The sequence below is a fragment of the Leiobunum rupestre genome, chromosome 2, assembly GCF_980474605.1.
Source record: "Leiobunum rupestre chromosome 2, qqLeiRupe1.1.hap1, whole genome shotgun sequence".
NCBI lineage: Eukaryota > Metazoa > Arthropoda > Arachnida > Opiliones > Sclerosomatidae > Leiobunum > Leiobunum rupestre.
In genome coordinates, this window is record NC_143385.1 from 7,494,474 (window position 1) to 7,512,731 (window position 18,258).

At 39.9% G+C, this 18,258-nt stretch overlaps 1 protein-coding gene across 1 annotated transcript in view; it reads right to left on the reverse strand.

Moving 5' to 3' along the window:
* Nucleotides 1-906: 906 nt before the first annotated feature.
* Nucleotides 907-18,258, reverse strand: part of LOC149955983 (ABC transporter G family member 20-like) — a 28,162-nt gene continuing 10,810 nt past the window's right edge. Inside the window, exons 2-11 of the mRNA XM_090165342.1 lie at nucleotides 17,888-18,053; nucleotides 17,284-17,438; nucleotides 16,943-17,144; nucleotides 15,367-15,510; nucleotides 9,547-9,912; nucleotides 6,092-6,266; nucleotides 5,917-6,032; nucleotides 4,867-5,203; nucleotides 2,661-2,747; nucleotides 907-1,225 (exon numbers count right to left, since the gene is read on the reverse strand). Of these exons, the coding sequence (XP_090021468.1) occupies nucleotides 1,014-1,225; nucleotides 2,661-2,747; nucleotides 4,867-5,203; nucleotides 5,917-6,032; nucleotides 6,092-6,266; nucleotides 9,547-9,912; nucleotides 15,367-15,510; nucleotides 16,943-17,144; nucleotides 17,284-17,438; nucleotides 17,888-18,053 (1,960 nt within the window). The 3' untranslated portion in view covers nucleotides 907-1,013. The remainder of the gene's footprint in view (nucleotides 1,226-2,660; nucleotides 2,748-4,866; nucleotides 5,204-5,916; nucleotides 6,033-6,091; nucleotides 6,267-9,546; nucleotides 9,913-15,366; nucleotides 15,511-16,942; nucleotides 17,145-17,283; nucleotides 17,439-17,887; nucleotides 18,054-18,258) is intronic.

The following is an 18,258-nucleotide window of genomic DNA, read 5'->3' on the forward strand; positions in this document are numbered from 1 at the left end:
TCACAATAAAGATTGAAGTGAGATTGGAATAGCTGGTAGCACGCGTCGCGATAGACTCCAGCGCCATCTTTTTTTAATAAAACAAATAAAAGCTACCCATGTGAGGAAATTCAGCTGGCGAGAATGCGTTTAAACGGTGCTAAAAGTAAGGGCTTGGTTTCATAAGGTAATTACATCAAAGCTCGTTGTAGCGGAATTTTTCTGAAATAGGAAAACCAGCTTTAAAAGTAATACATTTGCGAATGTCACGTTAGGTATGGATTTTAGTTGGCTTCTTAAGCTAGCCACGCTAATTTACTAAATTAAAAGGTTCTCTAAAAGAAGGGGATTTACTGAAGCTGCTATGTATTCTTGTATAGTGAAAGTACATAACAGAATTATCACCACCCTGAAACCTTTTAACAATAACGTTTTCTCTAACTACACGTTTTACTACACGTATTCAAAACAAAAGTAAAATGTATAAACAATCATTTAATGATTACAAAATATGTGGTTTCCACAGTAAGATCAGAATTAATAATAACATTATATTTCAAAATATAAATTCTTATTGTATTTTTTGCTATAACATAATATAGCGCTAAGAAAATAGTTTAAGGAAACAATTAAATCTTTGAAAATATGATTTCACCAGGAAATATTTTCATATGATGAATTTCAACTCTTAATTGGAATTTAAAGCACCATAAAAGATAATTAAAATCAAATTTCAGGATTTTTATCGGTATGTAAATACGCGTAAGACTTTATTTCCGAGCCATTAAAATGTTGTAATAACCAACTTCCGGACGAAAACATTTTGGCACTTGCCGGAATGAACTTTCAATAAGGCTTTGTTAAGAAAAATTAAGAATTGACACTTTTTGCTGTAAATCTTTAAACATAACAGAAATCTTAAATTGAAGCCAGCGCATACAGAAAGAAAATTAAAATTGGAAACATGGCTAAAAACATAGATATCAAAAGATATACAGTCATGTTATTAAACACTAAAATAATTTAAAACGTCTTTAGTTTAAATATTTGAGGGACAACACTGTGAGTGCCATATAAACGACGAACCAGCCGATCGTCGACACGAATCCTAAATTGACGACTAAATAGCCGAGTCCCCATCCTTTGCTCGCGATTGCTTTGAACGCTTCATTTGGCAAAGTCAGGGGCATAAAGGACGCTAATTTTCTCACAATTTGCGGGGTGCCTTCGAGTGGCCACAGAATTCCTGGAAAAGAAACATTCATTATTAGCGTAAGTAACGTAATGATCATTCCTTTTTTCAATGCTTAATAATAACAATAATGCAACTAGGCTAATACCGAAGGTTCAAGTCCGCTAGCGACAGGTTTTTCGGGAAAGAGGAAACCGAAGAATGAGGGAAAACCACTATAACAGATAAGGAAATAACTTGTAAACTCAACGCGGAAGGATTTGTTCCAAGCGGCGATCTAACTCGGCTCCTCTTGTTAAGAGGCAAAAAAGCTAAGAACTGTCACCCCACTTCATATTCCTTTATTGACTTCTGACACTCGAGCTCAGTCCTAAATGGACCTGCAAACGAACTGAGACTCAGTCCGAGAGTTATATTTCGTCCTTGACTTGCACTAAAACTAAGTAGCGTGTTATCGTCCTCTGTGCTAGCGGGCTATGTCCTTAAAGCAACTGTCAGCTCTATCATTGCCACCTGTATTATGAAAAGGCCCCTGTTATTGGAGATGGCCATGACTATCTGATCCTTCGACAAACGCGACTTTACTGGAGAGCGGGGTGCCATCTATTTAGGGCAAAGGAAGCTAAAATTCAAAATAGCGAAATGATAACGTCGTCGGAGAGCCATTATAGTCTTTGTAGAGTATTACATTTAGACAACTTATACTCTATTTAGTGGGCTTTAACCTAAATTATATATCCCGTGTAAAAATGTTGTTTAAAATTACAGTAATTTATGTTAGTGACTTATTTACCAACGATTCAATTAACTCGGGGGCTACCTATAAGTATCGCCTTTAGGTTTGAAATGTAGTTTAACTAGATCTTGTTTTGATGTCGGTGATAGCTACTTCTGTTGATATTTCGAGTCGACACTTTAACTAAACCTTGAAAAACTTTAGTTTTATGATAATTTCTTTATAATTGTCATACTAATTCTTGCTATGTTACTTCTGTTACTACGGACTCTAACCTTTCAAATAATAATAAACTGTTAAATACTTCTTCATTAAGTTTCAGGTGTTGTAAAATTTTGCTTCAATTAGCCACGTAGCTCAGAAGCTACTTTTTTCTGCTTTTTCCAACACTTGGAGAATACGCGGGTGTTCTTCACCCTCCATTTTTTTTTCAAATTTATTCCTCTCACTTTGGCTTATTTTTAACCATCGAAACTAAACGTATATTCTGACTTCAGTATAAAGAAATTAGCAGACTACTTTGGAACAGGGCAGGGCATAACGTAAATTAATTAATTATCTCGGCTTTTTAAATAAAGGAAGGTCACTTTAACCCCGACTGGTTAATGACTCCTAAAACAATTTGACAAGCGTCACAATGACTAAATAGAGCGGCTCATTGAATATGAAACGCTGATCGAGATGACCTTTCATAGCTCTAGATTAGCAAAAATATTTACACTATTTCGGATTATTTTTTAAACTATTACTCACCACCAACAAGGAGATTTGAGAACATGAATCCGACCACTAGAATCGTCGCATATGATGGCTCAGACATGATCGAAGAAACTAAGAAACCTGAAGAAAATTGAAATTAGAAACTCACCATGGTTACATTAATCCGTTGCCTACGTTATTATAAAGGCCCCTGCACGCGCAATTTCTTCTGGCATTTTTTTAGTTCGCGAATTTGGATCCAGTTGCCTAGGCCAATGGCAGAGTTTGGTGATCCAAGTCCAAGAAAAATATGGCTTTGAAAACTTTTACATTCATTTTAACAAATTTTGGATGTTATTTACGATTATTTTGCGTCTTTTTAAGAACTTTAAGAAACTTTCAGCACACACACCCACTTTGAAATCTTCCCTAAAACCTCTTACTAGGTGGTTCTTATTAACTTTTACATTTTCCTAGGTGTTATCCTCCATCAATATCCAATATTTGGCTTTCCATTGCTACGCAACGAGTTTTGAAATATTTCGGTTTCCCCTTCCATAAAAACTTGTGGAGGTAAACGTTAATAGTGAGTGTAGGGAGCTGTTGGCTCGCGTGGCATGCAGGGCTGGCCACCACCCTCCTACGCATTGTAACCCGGCCATCTGAATTAATGGCTTCAAAAGTCGCTTGATGACTTTGGCTAATACCGAAGGGCCAGGCACCACCATAGGCCTAACTGAGAAAAACAAATAGGCTTATCGGCTCTTTTTGGTTTAGTTAGTCTCTTGCCAGATTCACTGCACGATACTGAAGAGCCTCAAATATAATGAAACCACTTTACCGTTAGAAATTCTGGCTTATGTTAATTACTTTTAAATTCGGTTTTGACTCTTAGGATCTATTTTTTGACAGTCTTTATTTTATCTTCGAAGTGCTATTGGTACAAGTAATTCTTTTAATTACTTTAAAATTGTTGCCCCTTTTTAATATTAACTTTTATAGCATTTCGGGTCAGTGGCGTAACTAGGAACTCCGGGTCCCCCCCCCCGCGAAAAACGACTCGGGGCCCTTTTAAGAAGCACAAATTTAAATCAACGTTTGGGGGCCCCCTAGTTATCGCCCCCCCCCCCGCGCCACGGGGTCTGCGGGGGCGCTATTTACGCCACTGTTTCGGGTGTTTTAGCAGTTTTGGCATTACAGTCCGTAAGTGGTTCTTATAGGTGTGTTTCCATAAAATAAAATGTATAAAACGTTTTTCTCCGCGTCACGAGCTTAAGCTTTTTAGTACTTTATTGCCACGCGCGTTTCGCACGTGGACTTCAAATTCCAAAATCTTTATTGACTCCAGGGACGCGTCAAAATTCTAAGAAGGAATTTTCTCTTGAGAAGAGTTCTTCGTGATAATTTTTATCCCTGTGAGAACTTGCTAAAAAGCGTCAAATGTAAAAAGTTCTTCTAAAGATGGCGGCTTACGAGAATGCCACGATCGATGTAAACTAAGCCTTTGACAATAAATATTATTTTTACACGATTCCACGACATTATATGAAGGAAGATGGAAGAAAACATTTCATTTATAATTTAAATGGAAATGTTTCATCGGAAATTAACTTAACATTCAGTTTTCTCTGAAATTCATTTTCATCCACAAAAATATGAGTTTATTTTCTTCAGCATACGTCACCTCCTGTGAGAAGGACCGTCCTAATTTTGAGAAGTGAGAATTGTCACTATCCAGGGAAGAATTCTTAGAATTTTGACGCGCCCCAGAGCGTGCTCATTATCAATAACTATAGCTAGTGACGTAGAAAACATTTACACGTGACCACCCGTATTTTATAGAAACACCTATCTTAGTATCCAACATAAAGACGAGTGTTTGTGTCCGATAGAAATCTACAGTTTTTAACTTAGTATACCAAATGTGGTCGACCTGTCTCATTTTACTCCGACTGTGGTTTTCCCACTTCGCACACAGCAGTGGGATTCAGAGTGGATGCTGTAGCAACATCCGCTATATACAAGATACTACACTTTGATCTTAGCCAAAAAACAGTTTCTTATTTTGGAGTTTCGTCACTGGCGCTTTTTCCTTGGTTATACAAATAGCCATGTTTCCCCGGAAAACACCGGGTACCCCAGCTAGTAAACTATAAATCAGAAGAATAAAACATTTGTCGCGAGGCGAGCACGGGCCGTTTCAATAACCTAGGCAACGCTTAGTCTTAACCTCCTTCACCGCTTCCAAACGAAATCTTACCGAAAGCCAATCCAACTAGACACTGGCCCACAGTCAGCACTAAAAGCAACACGAAGGAACCGTGAAGAGGAAAACTGAAAATCCAGAAAACGCAAATAATCAAGAGAACCGCCTGAATGAGGCCTACGATGATTTCTCGGGCGAAACTGGAAAGGAGGACGTCCATTTTGGTGACGCCGGAAACCCAAAGTCGTTCGTCAAGCCCATTTATTCGGCTGGTGATTAATGTGAACACTGAAACAGCCGCTGCCATGAAGTGAGAAATGATCAGAATGATTCCCGCCACCATATATTCTCCAGCTCGTGCGTCCAGAGTTCCGTATATCGTTCTTGTCATCTACACATTGCAAATACTATTTGTTACCCAGACATCAATAAAAACTACATTTTAGGACTTATGTACTGCCTAACGTCGGAACACGGCCAACTTTGATCTCTCGCGCTACAGCGGTCAACCAATTCGTCGAAATTCCGTTAGCAAGGATTTGCCCCCTATAAACTGCACGATTTCTGCGCCACGCTCGCAAAAACTATTCTAACAATTATCTTCCGCTGGGGGCGCTTAAACCATACAACTATCTTTTGCTCATAGTTTAACATAGGTTGGCCGCTGTAGCGAGAGACCAAAGTTGGCCCTGGTCAGAGTAACGTGATAAATCTACTTCTCGAAACACCCCTTCCCCTCGTAAAATTCTACTATAATCAACTATTGTTAAAATAATATTTATTTAAAATTGGAGCGCCACCTATATTTTAAATTTCAATGTATCGTAGCTAATTAATACATTTTGAAATACATATTATCAAATTATAAATACGGTAGCTCATTCGTGTATTTATAATTAAAATTATAAAAATTTAATTTATAATAAATTAATTAGTACAGTTTATATACATTAGAGGGCGTACCAGTAGCGTAGTAGAAAACCGGGTTGCCTGTCAGAAGAACTTAAGAGGCTCAAAACGCTAGCCCGTATGAAGGTGTGTAAATATATAAACCGTGTCTTTGTGCATGGCTACCGTCTTCTAATACGAAAATGGGATACTTACGTCAATGGGTAATGTTGCAAGGCTGGGGGTTTTGTTGCGCGATACTAAAAACTCCTCGAAAAATGTCTGGTACGATTTAACAAATGATCGAAAGAGTATGTAGAATTTCATCCGATCTAAATATGAAACCGATTAGAATTTACGGATTAGATCATCTACGGAATAATTTTCTTACTCGTCATATCGAAATAGGACGATATTTGACCACACTGAATAGTTTCGTTGTCAACGTCCAGTCCGAGCTCCAGCCTCCGATGGAAACATTCCGTGAAATTACTGTTAATGTGAATGAACGATGGGATTTTCCCGGTCTTTACCAAGTTGTACGCGTCATCAAATGACGTTCTTTGCTGAAAAAGACGACACCTTTGATTATTTTAGGATTAGAATAAAAAATAAAAAGAAAACACTTCTCATTTGACTTTAGTAACTTAAAGCTTGGAGCCACAAACACAAGGAGAACGCAGCTGGCCTTTAAACACGCTAAGGCACTGTTGTGGGAAGACAATTTCCGAATTTTTCCTTTCCGATGGCAACAGGCGCTAAAGCGTCTAACCAATGAACGACTTTTTACTGGTTGCGTTTTCCTTGTGTGGGTGCTGTGTTGTTTGTTGCTCCTAGCTTAAAGCAAGTGTCGGCTCGACGTGAAGTAGCTCTTTTTCAGTGTAGAAATAAAAAAAGATGCTAAAAGGGCCACACCGGCGTGTTTTATTTGACCAGTTTCACGCGCTAGTTTCCAGAAAAAGATTGGCCGTTGTAGCCCTTCAAGCTACATTTAGTTGATGGTCTCGTATGTAAATTTGACAATGACTTAACTATAGTAATTTTTTACAATATTTTATATGCGATAAATAAGTAGAGTATAATTTGTCTAAATAAAATACTCTAAAATGGTTCTATGCTGATGTTATTCTTTCGCTATTTTGAATGTTAGCTTCGTTTGCCATTTTGAGATGAATGAATGTTTTATTTACCTTCCAAAAATTGTCACTTTCGAAACAGGGAGGAGTACATTTAAATGTCTCGCAGGTACAAAGAATGAATTTATAATTAAAAAATATTTACCATATATACAAAAATTGAAGCCCGGCGAATTTTTAGAACTATTTGAAAAGACGTACGTTACCCCAATTAAGGAGCAAGTTTTTCGTGGGGTTTATTAGTTCATAAAGTGGGGTGGCGGAGTGGTTAGCACTTTCGCCTCGCAGCAAGAGGAGCCGGGTTCGATCCCAACTGGTGGCACTGGGTGAAAACTCTGAACCACTCCTTCCGCGTTGAGTTTGCAAGTTCCCTCCCCACTGGTTTAAGGGGTTTTCCCCCAAGATCTTCGGTTTCATCTTCCATAAAAACTTGTTGAGGTTAACGGTAATAGTTAGTGTAGGGAGCTGTTGGCTCGCGTATCTTGCAGGGCTTGCAATCAACCCTCCACGCATTGGAACCCAGCCACCTGAATTAAAGGCTTTAAAAGTCGCTCGATGACTCAGGCCTAGGGTGGTGCCTTGGGTATTAGCCTAGCTGATTATATTGCAGATCACGGTCGAGGTTTAAGGCTAGGCAGTTTAGCAGGAACTCTTCGTCAGAAAAATCCAACTGTACGAACCGGGAAGATTCATTGCCATCTCTAATATCAAGGGCCTTATAATATTGGCGGCGGCAATGATAGAGCCGATAATTGTCTTAATAACCATAATTAGTCTTTTAAACGACTTCTAAGTGAACGATTTAAACAGAAAACGTCGGTTAAGAAAACCAAAATCCAGCGGTTTAGGCGTCGGCAGCTACGTGGTTCTGTGCAATTTGAAAATGATAATTCCGACATTAGAAGACCTCTCCGTGCATTCGATTTCTCACCGTTGACAATTAGTTAAAGGGTTATCAAATCCATCAACAAGAAATTAATGAACGTTGGGTTTAAGCTTGTAGCAGCCTACTTCCAGGGTCTAGTAGGCCACACTTTGAAGCTCTCTTTCGCTCTTTTCACTCATCGTAGGAAAGTGGGGGGAAAAACAGGCATACTTCTCAACTCACCCCTTACAACTCCTTCAAATTATTGCATAACCTTTAGAAACACCCTTTTTAAAATAGTGTGAAGGTAAAATACTACCTATTTTCTAAAACCATTACAACGGGGAAATATTGTTTTTAATAAATATCAAAACATAATTAGGTGTAAGCTCTGTTGGGAGGGAAATTGGCGCATATTGAAACGAGCTTTCGAAATAACAAGTTTCATTTTATAGGCTTAAATAAATACTTCACTCATAATAGACATTTATGAACTTCTGGTTATATTATTTAAAGGATTTGGGTACATTTGTTCGAATTTCATTCATCCGAACCGTGGTACAAATGTCCGAATGATCAGTTGTCCGAATGCCGGAAAACAGGATCGTATGTCCGAAAACGTATATCATTTGCCCGAAAAATTTATCACAACTTTTGTTGGTTATTTAGTCGTTCAATTTATGTTAACTTTACTGGCGAATTTCATTTGTTCGAATAATCGTTTGTCCATTTTTTCAAACATTAGGAATTGGTTGTTTTTTTTAAATATTGTTAATATAAGAAAATAGTAACATTAACGTGAACCTAACCTAACCTAACCTAAAATATCCACAACATTCCCACTTACTAACAAACAACGATATTTACAATGTAGTTTTTTATTTTTAATTCTTACACTAAAAAAAATCCGGACCAAAAAAAAACAGCAATAAGAAATACTAATTTAGCGACATAATTCAGACAAGTGATGCTACCGTTTCGGACGAATGAAACAAACAAGTTGTCCAATTCGAACAATTGAAACATTTGTTATATCGGCGTTTCGGACGATTGAAATTCGAACATTTGTTCCACCGTTCGGACGATTGAAATTCGAACATTTGTTCTACCGTTCGGACGATTGAAATTCTAACAAATGTACCTACCCCATTTAAAGCAAGTAGCGGCTCTCTAAAAAAGGGGAAAAGATTAACAAAAATGCTTCTAAAAGAGCTTCTAGGTGGCAGCACCTTCTGGAGACTTAAAGCGAAGGCAAGTTGTATTCTATCTATTGGCTTCCCGAAACCACGTGTTTAATAAGTTAATAATAACGTGATTCCGATCCGCCAATCAACGCGAGAAGAAGAAGTTTTTTTTGCGTGCTCCAACGAGCTATGTCTGCTTAAGGTAATGTTCTTCGCGTGTTTCTTTTTAGCACTAGAAAGGTTCGCTGAATCTTCGAAACATGTTCCATGAGACCAATTACGTCAGACAGATTCGAAGTGGAAAACGATATTAGTTTAGATTATTATAAGTGCTGCTCCAAATCTCTCATTGGTTGCCTAAAACCTAGAACCTCCGACATGATTAAAGCCGATGCCAGTGACGTTTTATCTTCCCTGCCCCCTCCGCCCCTTTAGTGCTTAAAGCAAGTGTCTGCTTGAAGTGAAGTAGCTCTTTTTTCAAAAGATGTCGCTAGCAAAAGTTATACCCAAAAGGCGTATACCTAAGTATTTGCTATTTACCTGTATTTCATAATACAGGTGGAAATGATAGAGCCGACAGTTGCTTTTAGGAAACAATTAACCAGGATGATCTCATTTTTCCTAAGTAGAAATACAAATTATTTCCGGGATAAAGACTTACAACTGTGACAACTTCTCGGTCAAGATGTTGGATGAATTTATCGGCCATCCCCGTGTTGTTGGAGGTAATTTCGTCATTGACAACGGCAATGGGAACGTCAAAGAGGCGTCCTCCCATGCACAGGCAGTAAAGGATTATCGTCACGATTGGCACCGATATTTGGAAAATGAGTAGAAATTTGTCTCTCTTTATTAAGATCATGTTTTTCTTGGACAAGATTTTCGCCCTGTACAAAGCGTACGGAACTTTCGGCACGTTTAAGACTGGACGCTCTTTCGTAACGGTGTTGCCTTCCGACACAGGTCCGTCAAGGTCGGTCATGACAGTCAGGTTGGATTCTGCTCTCCTTAACCTCGTCTCTTCGTTCTTGTAAAATAAACAATAATTAAGTTAGTCATCCCGGATAGTTGTGTTAACGAATGAGTTCTAAAATTAATTAACGCTGTCAAATATCATCAAAATCGACATAAGACTCAAAAGTGTCAATTCTACCTTCGCGCCTGCTAAAACATCTAGCGAGAGCTAGTCTCACTATAGTCTACATAACCTACTAGTTGGAATCACACTAGCAACATTATATTTAGTCGATGGTCTGGCGCGATTTCCTGCAGACATACATTCAAAACGCCTCACTCGGCGGTGCTGGAGTGGAGAAAATTTTAAAATTTTGATGTCGTAGCTCGTACGTCACTCTTACCCCAGATCCCAGTTCATTCCCCTCAGTGCAACAAGCGCCCATTGAACGATCTAACTTTGACACACTTTTGGGTTTTATGTCGCTTTTGATATCAGGCACAAATGTTGAAATGTGGAAATAGTTGGTGTCAAGCCAAGGTACCAGAGATCCTGGCAGTTATAGAGATGCGAAACTCCCTATACCCTAAGCAAACCAGTTTTTTTAAAATTTTTGCCGATCGCAGCGACGCCTGTACGTGGGGAGTAATTACAGAGATCCTAGGATTGTTACCGTTGTTTACAATTTTTGCGTCTCTCGGCTTGAAACGGGCGCTTCCTTCCGGCCGAAGGGCGGCGCTGATACTTGCATTTTTTTGTCAGGTTTTCGACGGAGTTTCGCATCTCTATAACTGCCAGGATCTCTGAAGGTACTTAATGTTCACAAACTACACGTCTGTCGGTGTTACTTTAAGCTAGAGAAAACGAAGGACAACCGGTATTTTATGTTCTTCATTATAGAACTGTTTACGCGAAACGGGATTTTCAAATCGAAATAGGTTTTTTTCTGTGGAATAATTTTATTCAACCCTGAAATTACTTTTAATGGGTTTACTATCAGTCGGTTAATTTGTTGGAATATTTTAAATTCTTCAAAATTCCCGCTTGTATTATCAGAAGCAAAAGTGACATAATTACCAAAAGTGGAACAATCCCTGTACTTTCGTATGCTAAAGGTTTAATGCATGCTCGACTCGACATCGACCACATAAAAGACTATTTATTGTCGCTTTTCTGGATCTTTTTTTTAGTCTATAGTATTATATCGTAGGTAGATGACGATAGCATCTCCACAGAACGACGAAAAATCCAAAAATACACCAACTTTGACTAGTGCTAATTAGTTCCTCCGTTCCTCACTACGAGGCGTTATTTGTTGGTTTTAACTTCCTTCCCTCACCAAGACATACTTTCCCTTCTCCCCTGCCAACTTGTATTTCGCTCGTTCCGATTGACACTTTTGGTAATGATGTCGCTTTTGTCAGAAGTAAATAGGGAACAAAGTCTTTGACTTGGGTCTTTGACTTGGACAGAGCATTTGTCTGGCAAACCTTTTAAAGAATTATCTTACTCTCCCCGCCCCTTCCCGGTTAACATTGGTTTTATCAAAACCTGTACTCTGCTACGGTTAAAAAAAATTGTTCGCTTTTTCGAGGCAAAACTTGTAGGTGTTACGAAATGACAATTTTTCGAAGCAGACATTGCTTACTATTGCTAAATGTTTTCAATATTTTACTATTTAAATTAAAACTAATCAAAGCACATTAACTGCTTATTTGACTTATTTCCCAGAAGCCTCTTGAAAGGCACAAATTTTGTTAAGAAAACGAAACGAGTTTGCAGCACTTCAATTCTCACTTTGGTTCAATTGATCTCTTACTTTGAAGACTTTTTCCCTATTCAAATTAAATCCCGACAAATAGGAGCTTAATTAAAACATCTTCAATGAAATGTCCAAGAAGTAGTATATCAGAGAGCCAGGACCAGAAAGTTACTGTTTATATAGAGCTGGTTGAAATAACGGAAACTTTACACCTGTAAACAGAACGTCGTGTTTTTGCTAAGGCTTAATATGTTATAAAACGCTACCGGTTTAAGGCATTAAAAAGTCGCTAGATGACCTTAGGTGGTGCCTTGGGTATTAGCCTAGCTGCTTATAATAATATTATTATTATATTATTTTTAAATGAAACACTTGTTGAATACCGCACAGGCGAACAGTTTCCATTATTTCAACAAGCACTATATAAACAGTAACTTGCAAGTACTAGCTCTCTGAAATATTACTTCTTGGCAATTTCCTTTAAGATAGTTTTATTCCGATTGAACAGCGGAATTTTCACCAGATTACAATAATTCATTGAAGAAATGAGAACGCAACAATGCGTTTTCAACGGAAGGCGTTTGAAATCTGTTTCCGTTTGTTACGGCATAGACAAAAGAATCTCCAGGACAGCAATCCCGTGCCATACGGTATTCGTCGGTTTAATAATTATCTAAATAGACGTAAGTTGTACCCAAAGTGACGTAATTCTACGCTTTCCCCATTTTTTCGAAAGGTGGCGCTAGTAGCCAAGGGTTACGTTGAGAAGACGCGTTTAGAAAAGGATAGCTGTCCTGGAGAATCTTATTTGTCTTTGGTTACGGCTTGGACTAATTAACACAGGGACGTTTCGGTGCTACTGAAATTCCCAGCAAAGCGCGCGACCCGGTTAGCCTCATTCCTTTATCGGGAAAAATATGCTTAACAGTTACTGCGCAAGTGCGAAAGTGTCACACGGAGTGGCCATGCTAAAAATTTCAAACCTTGAACGTAAGCTACGCCACCTCGTAGCTATTAAAGATATTATTTCTTATTAGGCAGACCGCTTAAAAATTGACAGGCGAATGCCAACAGAGGACGCTACCTAACAGGGTCGCTCCGTGTGACACCTTCGCGCTTGCGCAGAGTAAGTAACGCATTTTTTTCGCCAGTAGAGAGATGACGCTAAGTGTGGTTTACGTTTTAGGGAAGCCGAAATGTCAGTGTTAATTAGTCCAAGGTTACGGGCTCTGCTCTGGCGATCGGGATTTTGAAAATATCGACACTTAGGCTTAACGACTCGGATCTTTCGTACGCGTATGCCTCGTATCATTGGGTTCTTAATTATTGTTAGTCTGAAAAGTATATTACCAATTTGTTATTATATTGAAATGGTGCACGTATCCGCGATGTAGAAGTGATTAAAAAAATTATATCGAAACACGTTTTAAGGCCTAGTATTAAAAGCACGACGTTTCCCGTTTGTTGTGGTAGTCACAAGAATTTAAAAGCCATTTGTGGTCAGAAAATTGTCGAAGTGTTATATCCAGGTAACACTATTATTAACTAGCCGAGAAGCCCGCCTTACAGGCGGGCCCTCAGCTAGTTGTGTGTTTCGAGACACTCCACCCCAGTACGCCCCCCAACCCCTTTTTCCCATGGGATAATTTCCGTGCCACCCTTTTTCTCATAGTCGAACCACCGCAGTAAGGCACCCTCCCCCTTTTACCCATGCGCGAATTTCCGTGGCACCCTTTTCCCCATAGCCGAATCACCGCAGTAAGGTACCCTCCCTTTTTTTCCCATGTGATAATTACCGGGGTACCCCCTCTCCATTTTCCCATGTGATAATTATCGTGGAACCCTTTTCCCCATATTCCTCCTTTTTTTCCATGTGATAATTACCGGGGACTTCCAGTAGGCCCTTCCTCCCAATTTTTCCCATGTGATAATTACCGGGATACCCCCTTCCCCTTTCCCCATGCGATAATTTCCAGGGTATCATTTTCCCCAAAGTAGAACCACCCCAGTAAGGCCCTTCCTCCCAATTTTTCCCATGTGATAATTACCCTGGTACCCACCTTCCCCTTTTTCCCATGTGTTAAATACCGGGGTACCCCTTCTCCGCTTTTCCCATATGATAATTACCGTGGTACCCCTTCTCCGCTTTTCCCATGTGATAATTACCGTGGTACCCCTTCTCCGCTTTTCCCAAGTGATAATTACCGTGGTACCCCTTCTCCGCTTTTCCCATGTGATAATTACCGTGGTACCCACCTCCCCCTTTTTCCCATGTGATAATAACCGTGGTACCCACCTCCCCCTTTTTCCCATGTTCTATTTACCGGGGTGCCACTCTCCGCTTTTCCCATGTGATAATTACCGGGGTACCCCTTCTCCGCTTTTCCCATGTGATAATTACCGTGGTACCCACCTCCCCCTTTTTCCCATGTTCTATTTACCGGGGTGCCACTCTCCGCTTTCCCCATGTGATAATTACCGGGGTACCCCTTCTCCGCTTTTCCCATGTGATAATTACCGTGGTACCCACGTCCCCCTTTTTCCCATGTTCTATTTACCGGGGTGCCACTCTCCGCTTTCCCCATGTGATAATTACCGGGGTACCCCTTCTCCGCTTTTCCCATGTGATAATTACCGTGGTACCCACCTACCCCTTTTTCCCATGTTCTATTTACCGGGGTGCCACTCTCCGCTTTTCCCATGTGATAATTACCGTGGTACCCACCTCCCCCTTTTTCCCATGTTCTATTTACCGGGGTGCCACTCTCCGCTTTTCCCATGTGATAATTACCGTGGTACCCACCTCCCCCTTTTCCCATGTTCTATTTACCGGGGTGCCACTCTCCGCTTTTCCCATGTGATAATTACCGGGGTACCCCTTCTCCGCTTTTCCCATGTGATAATTACCGAGGTACCCACCTCCCCCTTTTTCCCATGTTCTAATTACCGTGGCACCCTCTCCCCCTTTTCTCTATGCGAAAATTTCCGTAGCACCCTTTTCCCAAAAAAATAACTCCACTCTGTACCCCTTTAAACCACCTGTATCCAATGGCTGATGCATAAAGGCCATGGGAGTTGGGACTAACGTACGCCGAGAGCGCCAAGGGACTTTCGAATCGGAACGACATCGAAACCCCCCCTCCCACCTCTCCGTTTCCGAAACTACCCCATACGATCCTCCCCCCCCCCCTCCGAAATTCGCGGCGGAAACAGAGAATATCGGGTGTCTTGCGTGTTGGGATAACACGGCCCAACTCTCAGGGGCGACAGATTTGGAGCAAATAGATAGTTGAACCACCTCAGTAACGAAGCCAAAGGCAGTCTTGGTTTCCCTCTGTTCCGCTGGTCGCTTTATCCTCGCCGCCCCGCCTTTGGCTTCGTGACAGACTAAGCCAACATTCCTGAAAGCTCGGACGACCAACGTACCAAGCCAAGCGCACCTTATAATATAGATCCAAGGTTTCCGGGAACCAATAAGATATTTTTAGGGGTAAGTAGCTTATATTTTAATGGTAACAATTGTCTCAACAGTCATTCTCCCGAAGAAAAAATAAATACATTTTTGATTATGTGTTCAGTCTTGTCAAACTTCTTTCAAGTTCCTGCGCTGCATTTCATAAGAACCTAATTTGGGTATTTCTTTAACGCGTGTTTGAACTGAACTCTTTCAAGCTAAGCTAGGGTGGTTACAACCTTTGTTATAGGCAAACAGTTGGTCTTGTTAGCCTGTTTTAGAATGGTATAAAACTCGTTAATCCACTCACCATCCGAGTAAGAAATTCGCTCGAGTTATCGTCCACATAACAAAGTTTGGCGAAACAGGAATCCAGATTGTTGTCGTTGAATGTCTTCATGATGATTGAGGGACTAGCTTCGACAAGCATTCTACCTTGCCGCATGGCTCCAATCTAAATCATTCAAATATTTTGTTAAATAAACTTACTCGTGAAGAAAAAATTGGCCAAGATTTAATAAATCCTAGCATTAGCTTATAATAAATTTATTACGAGATAAACATCCCGAGGTTTGTTGAATATGTTGTTCACCATCGGTAAAAATTTAAAATACCGTCAAATTAATTAACTAAAATGGTTCTCCCGTTACAGTCAGAACTTGAGAAAATTAGGGCCATGAACGTAGAAATTGGTCCCGCGCCAGCCAGATTTAATTGTACCTCTATTTATTCCCAACTCAATGCAGTGGCGTAACTAAGAACTCCGCCCCCCCCCCCGCGAAAAACTACTCCGAGCCCTTTAAAATAGCACCGATTTTAATCAGAAACGTTTGGGTACCCCCTAGCTCTCGCCCCCCCCCCCCCCGCGGGGTCTGCGGGGGCGCTATTTACGCCACTTACTCAATGGTTGTTCCTTTTCTAGCAACGTACGTTTTATCAATCGTAAATACGGGTTTGAATTGAAATATTCGCAAGCTTCGTATAATAAAGGGTGAAAATGGACTACGAAGACATATGAAGTAAATCAGGGTACACGAAAGCAAATACATAGTTTGCATCCCTACGTCATCAATGACGCAGTTCCAAGTATAGATATAAGAACCAAGAATAAATATTTAATTTGAGCAAGAATGAACGGTTCTATGCCGCCATTTTGCTGGTGTAGATTTCTTAGTAAAACGGGAGGGTTAACAGTTTCAATCGCCTGTTTGCGGATTTTAATTATTTTCAAATGATTAAGATTAAAAATGGTTATCTGCCTGGTTAAAAATTGTTCGAGTAGTTCAATTACCAAGGTAGAGCGAAAATTGTTTATTTTATTCGATAGCGAAGGTAATTGTAAAAAGGATGACCGCAAAGGCCTAACTTTGATAAGCTTTGTTAACTTCTTTTCGTAGATATTTCTGTCGTAATTTGATATTTTATTTAAATAACCCGGCCATAGAATCTTATCTGGCTTTGTTTAGGGCCCATTTAAAATTTTAAAGCATAAATCTAATACGTTTTGTAGCTTTGACGAGATTACCAACAAAATGGCTATCTATTTAGTAGCTACGCCCGAAATGGTTTGAATTTTTGATCGCCCTCCCAGTTTCCTTGGAGACCATAGGCCCCTCCCATCGGTGCAAACTATGTATGCCCTCATCCTGTACCCGGATTTATCAAATATTTCTAAAATGTGTTAAAAGTGCTATTGTAAGTGTAAATGTTTTCTTTAGCATTCAAAATACAATTTTAAGTGTAAATGTTTTGTTTAGCAGTCTAAGTGAAAGCACACTCAACTGATTTTAAAGAAATTAAATTCACGGAAGTCTAGGCACACCCGACCTTCTCGCTCAAAATTCTAAAGCGTCCTGCTTAACCTCTATTATTTCAGTTGAACTTACAATATCGGCGTCTTTGGCTTCTTCGATGTAATGAGTGGTGATAATTATGGTTGTATTTTGAGTGGTTGTGAGATGGACCAGGTACGACCAGATTTCTTTGCGTAAGAGTGGGTCCACTCCGACGGTGGGCTCATCCAGGATCAACAAGGGTGGGTTGTGCAGTAACGCAGTGGCTAGCGAGACCCTTCTTAGTTGTCCACCACTGGAGGATATAAAGGGTAAGAGCATTGACATAAAAAGACCCAAAATGGCACAAAAAGTGTTCCAAGTAGCGGTGACGGTTGTTCACCTAAAATTTCATAGATAGAGGACACTTAAGATACGCGTTGTTAAGTAGTTACCTGAGATTGTCGACGCATTTGTGATCAGGAGGGAGATCCAGTATTTTCCTCAACTGTTCCGTTCTCTCGTTAATGACTTTATTCTTCATGAGATTTAACTTGCCAAAGAGCCATAGTGTTTCTTTCACCGTTATGTTATTGTCAAGTGCTAATTCCTGAAAGGAACAATTCCATCTTACTTTTGACTCTCAGTAGTTTGATGAATCATGTTTTATTGAAGGTTAGAAGTGAACTCGTGACAGGATTGGCACAATTTTGCCCAGGGTGGAAAAAACTAGATTTTTCCACCTATTGTTTTCCTGTTAAAAACCGTGTGGAAAATCGTACTTCCATGGTTTTTTGCACCTCTAGTGGCAAAATTCAATAAAAAATAAATAATAAAAGCAGTGCTATTCTATTCACTCTTCCTTCTGGCCTTTTTTCATCTCTCCCATTGGCAATGACCAACTAGTCATTTAATAGATATATCAATGATTAATTTAGCATGAAAAGAGTTTTTCCCACTTTTTTCCGGTTTTCCCCACATGTCCCGGCAAAAACAGGTTTTTGCCAACCCTGACTCGTGAAGTGAATTTAGATTTATAACACGTGATAAAATGCTTACTTGCGGCATGTAACCAATTCCAGGTCCCGGAATGTACGACGTGGGGGACGAAGGTTTCTCTCCGAACACGTGGACATCTCCTCGCACCTTCGTAGACCTAATTCTTCCCGTTGTCACTTTCAAGAGCGTTGTTTTTCCACAGCCACTAGGACCCAACAGAGCGTATCTGAAAAAAAACCGGAATCGTCAGTTTGTTATGATTTGCAGTGTTGATGTTCAAAACTTTACCCTATCTACTTTAAAAGGGCCAGATAGTTTGTACAACGTGGCGGCGCCAGGAAATTTAGATGAAGTAGGGGTGCCCCGTTTTTATTGTTTCAGGGCCCTTCGAAGGATTTTGAGGCCCTTTTTCATTTCCTAACGCAGGAAAT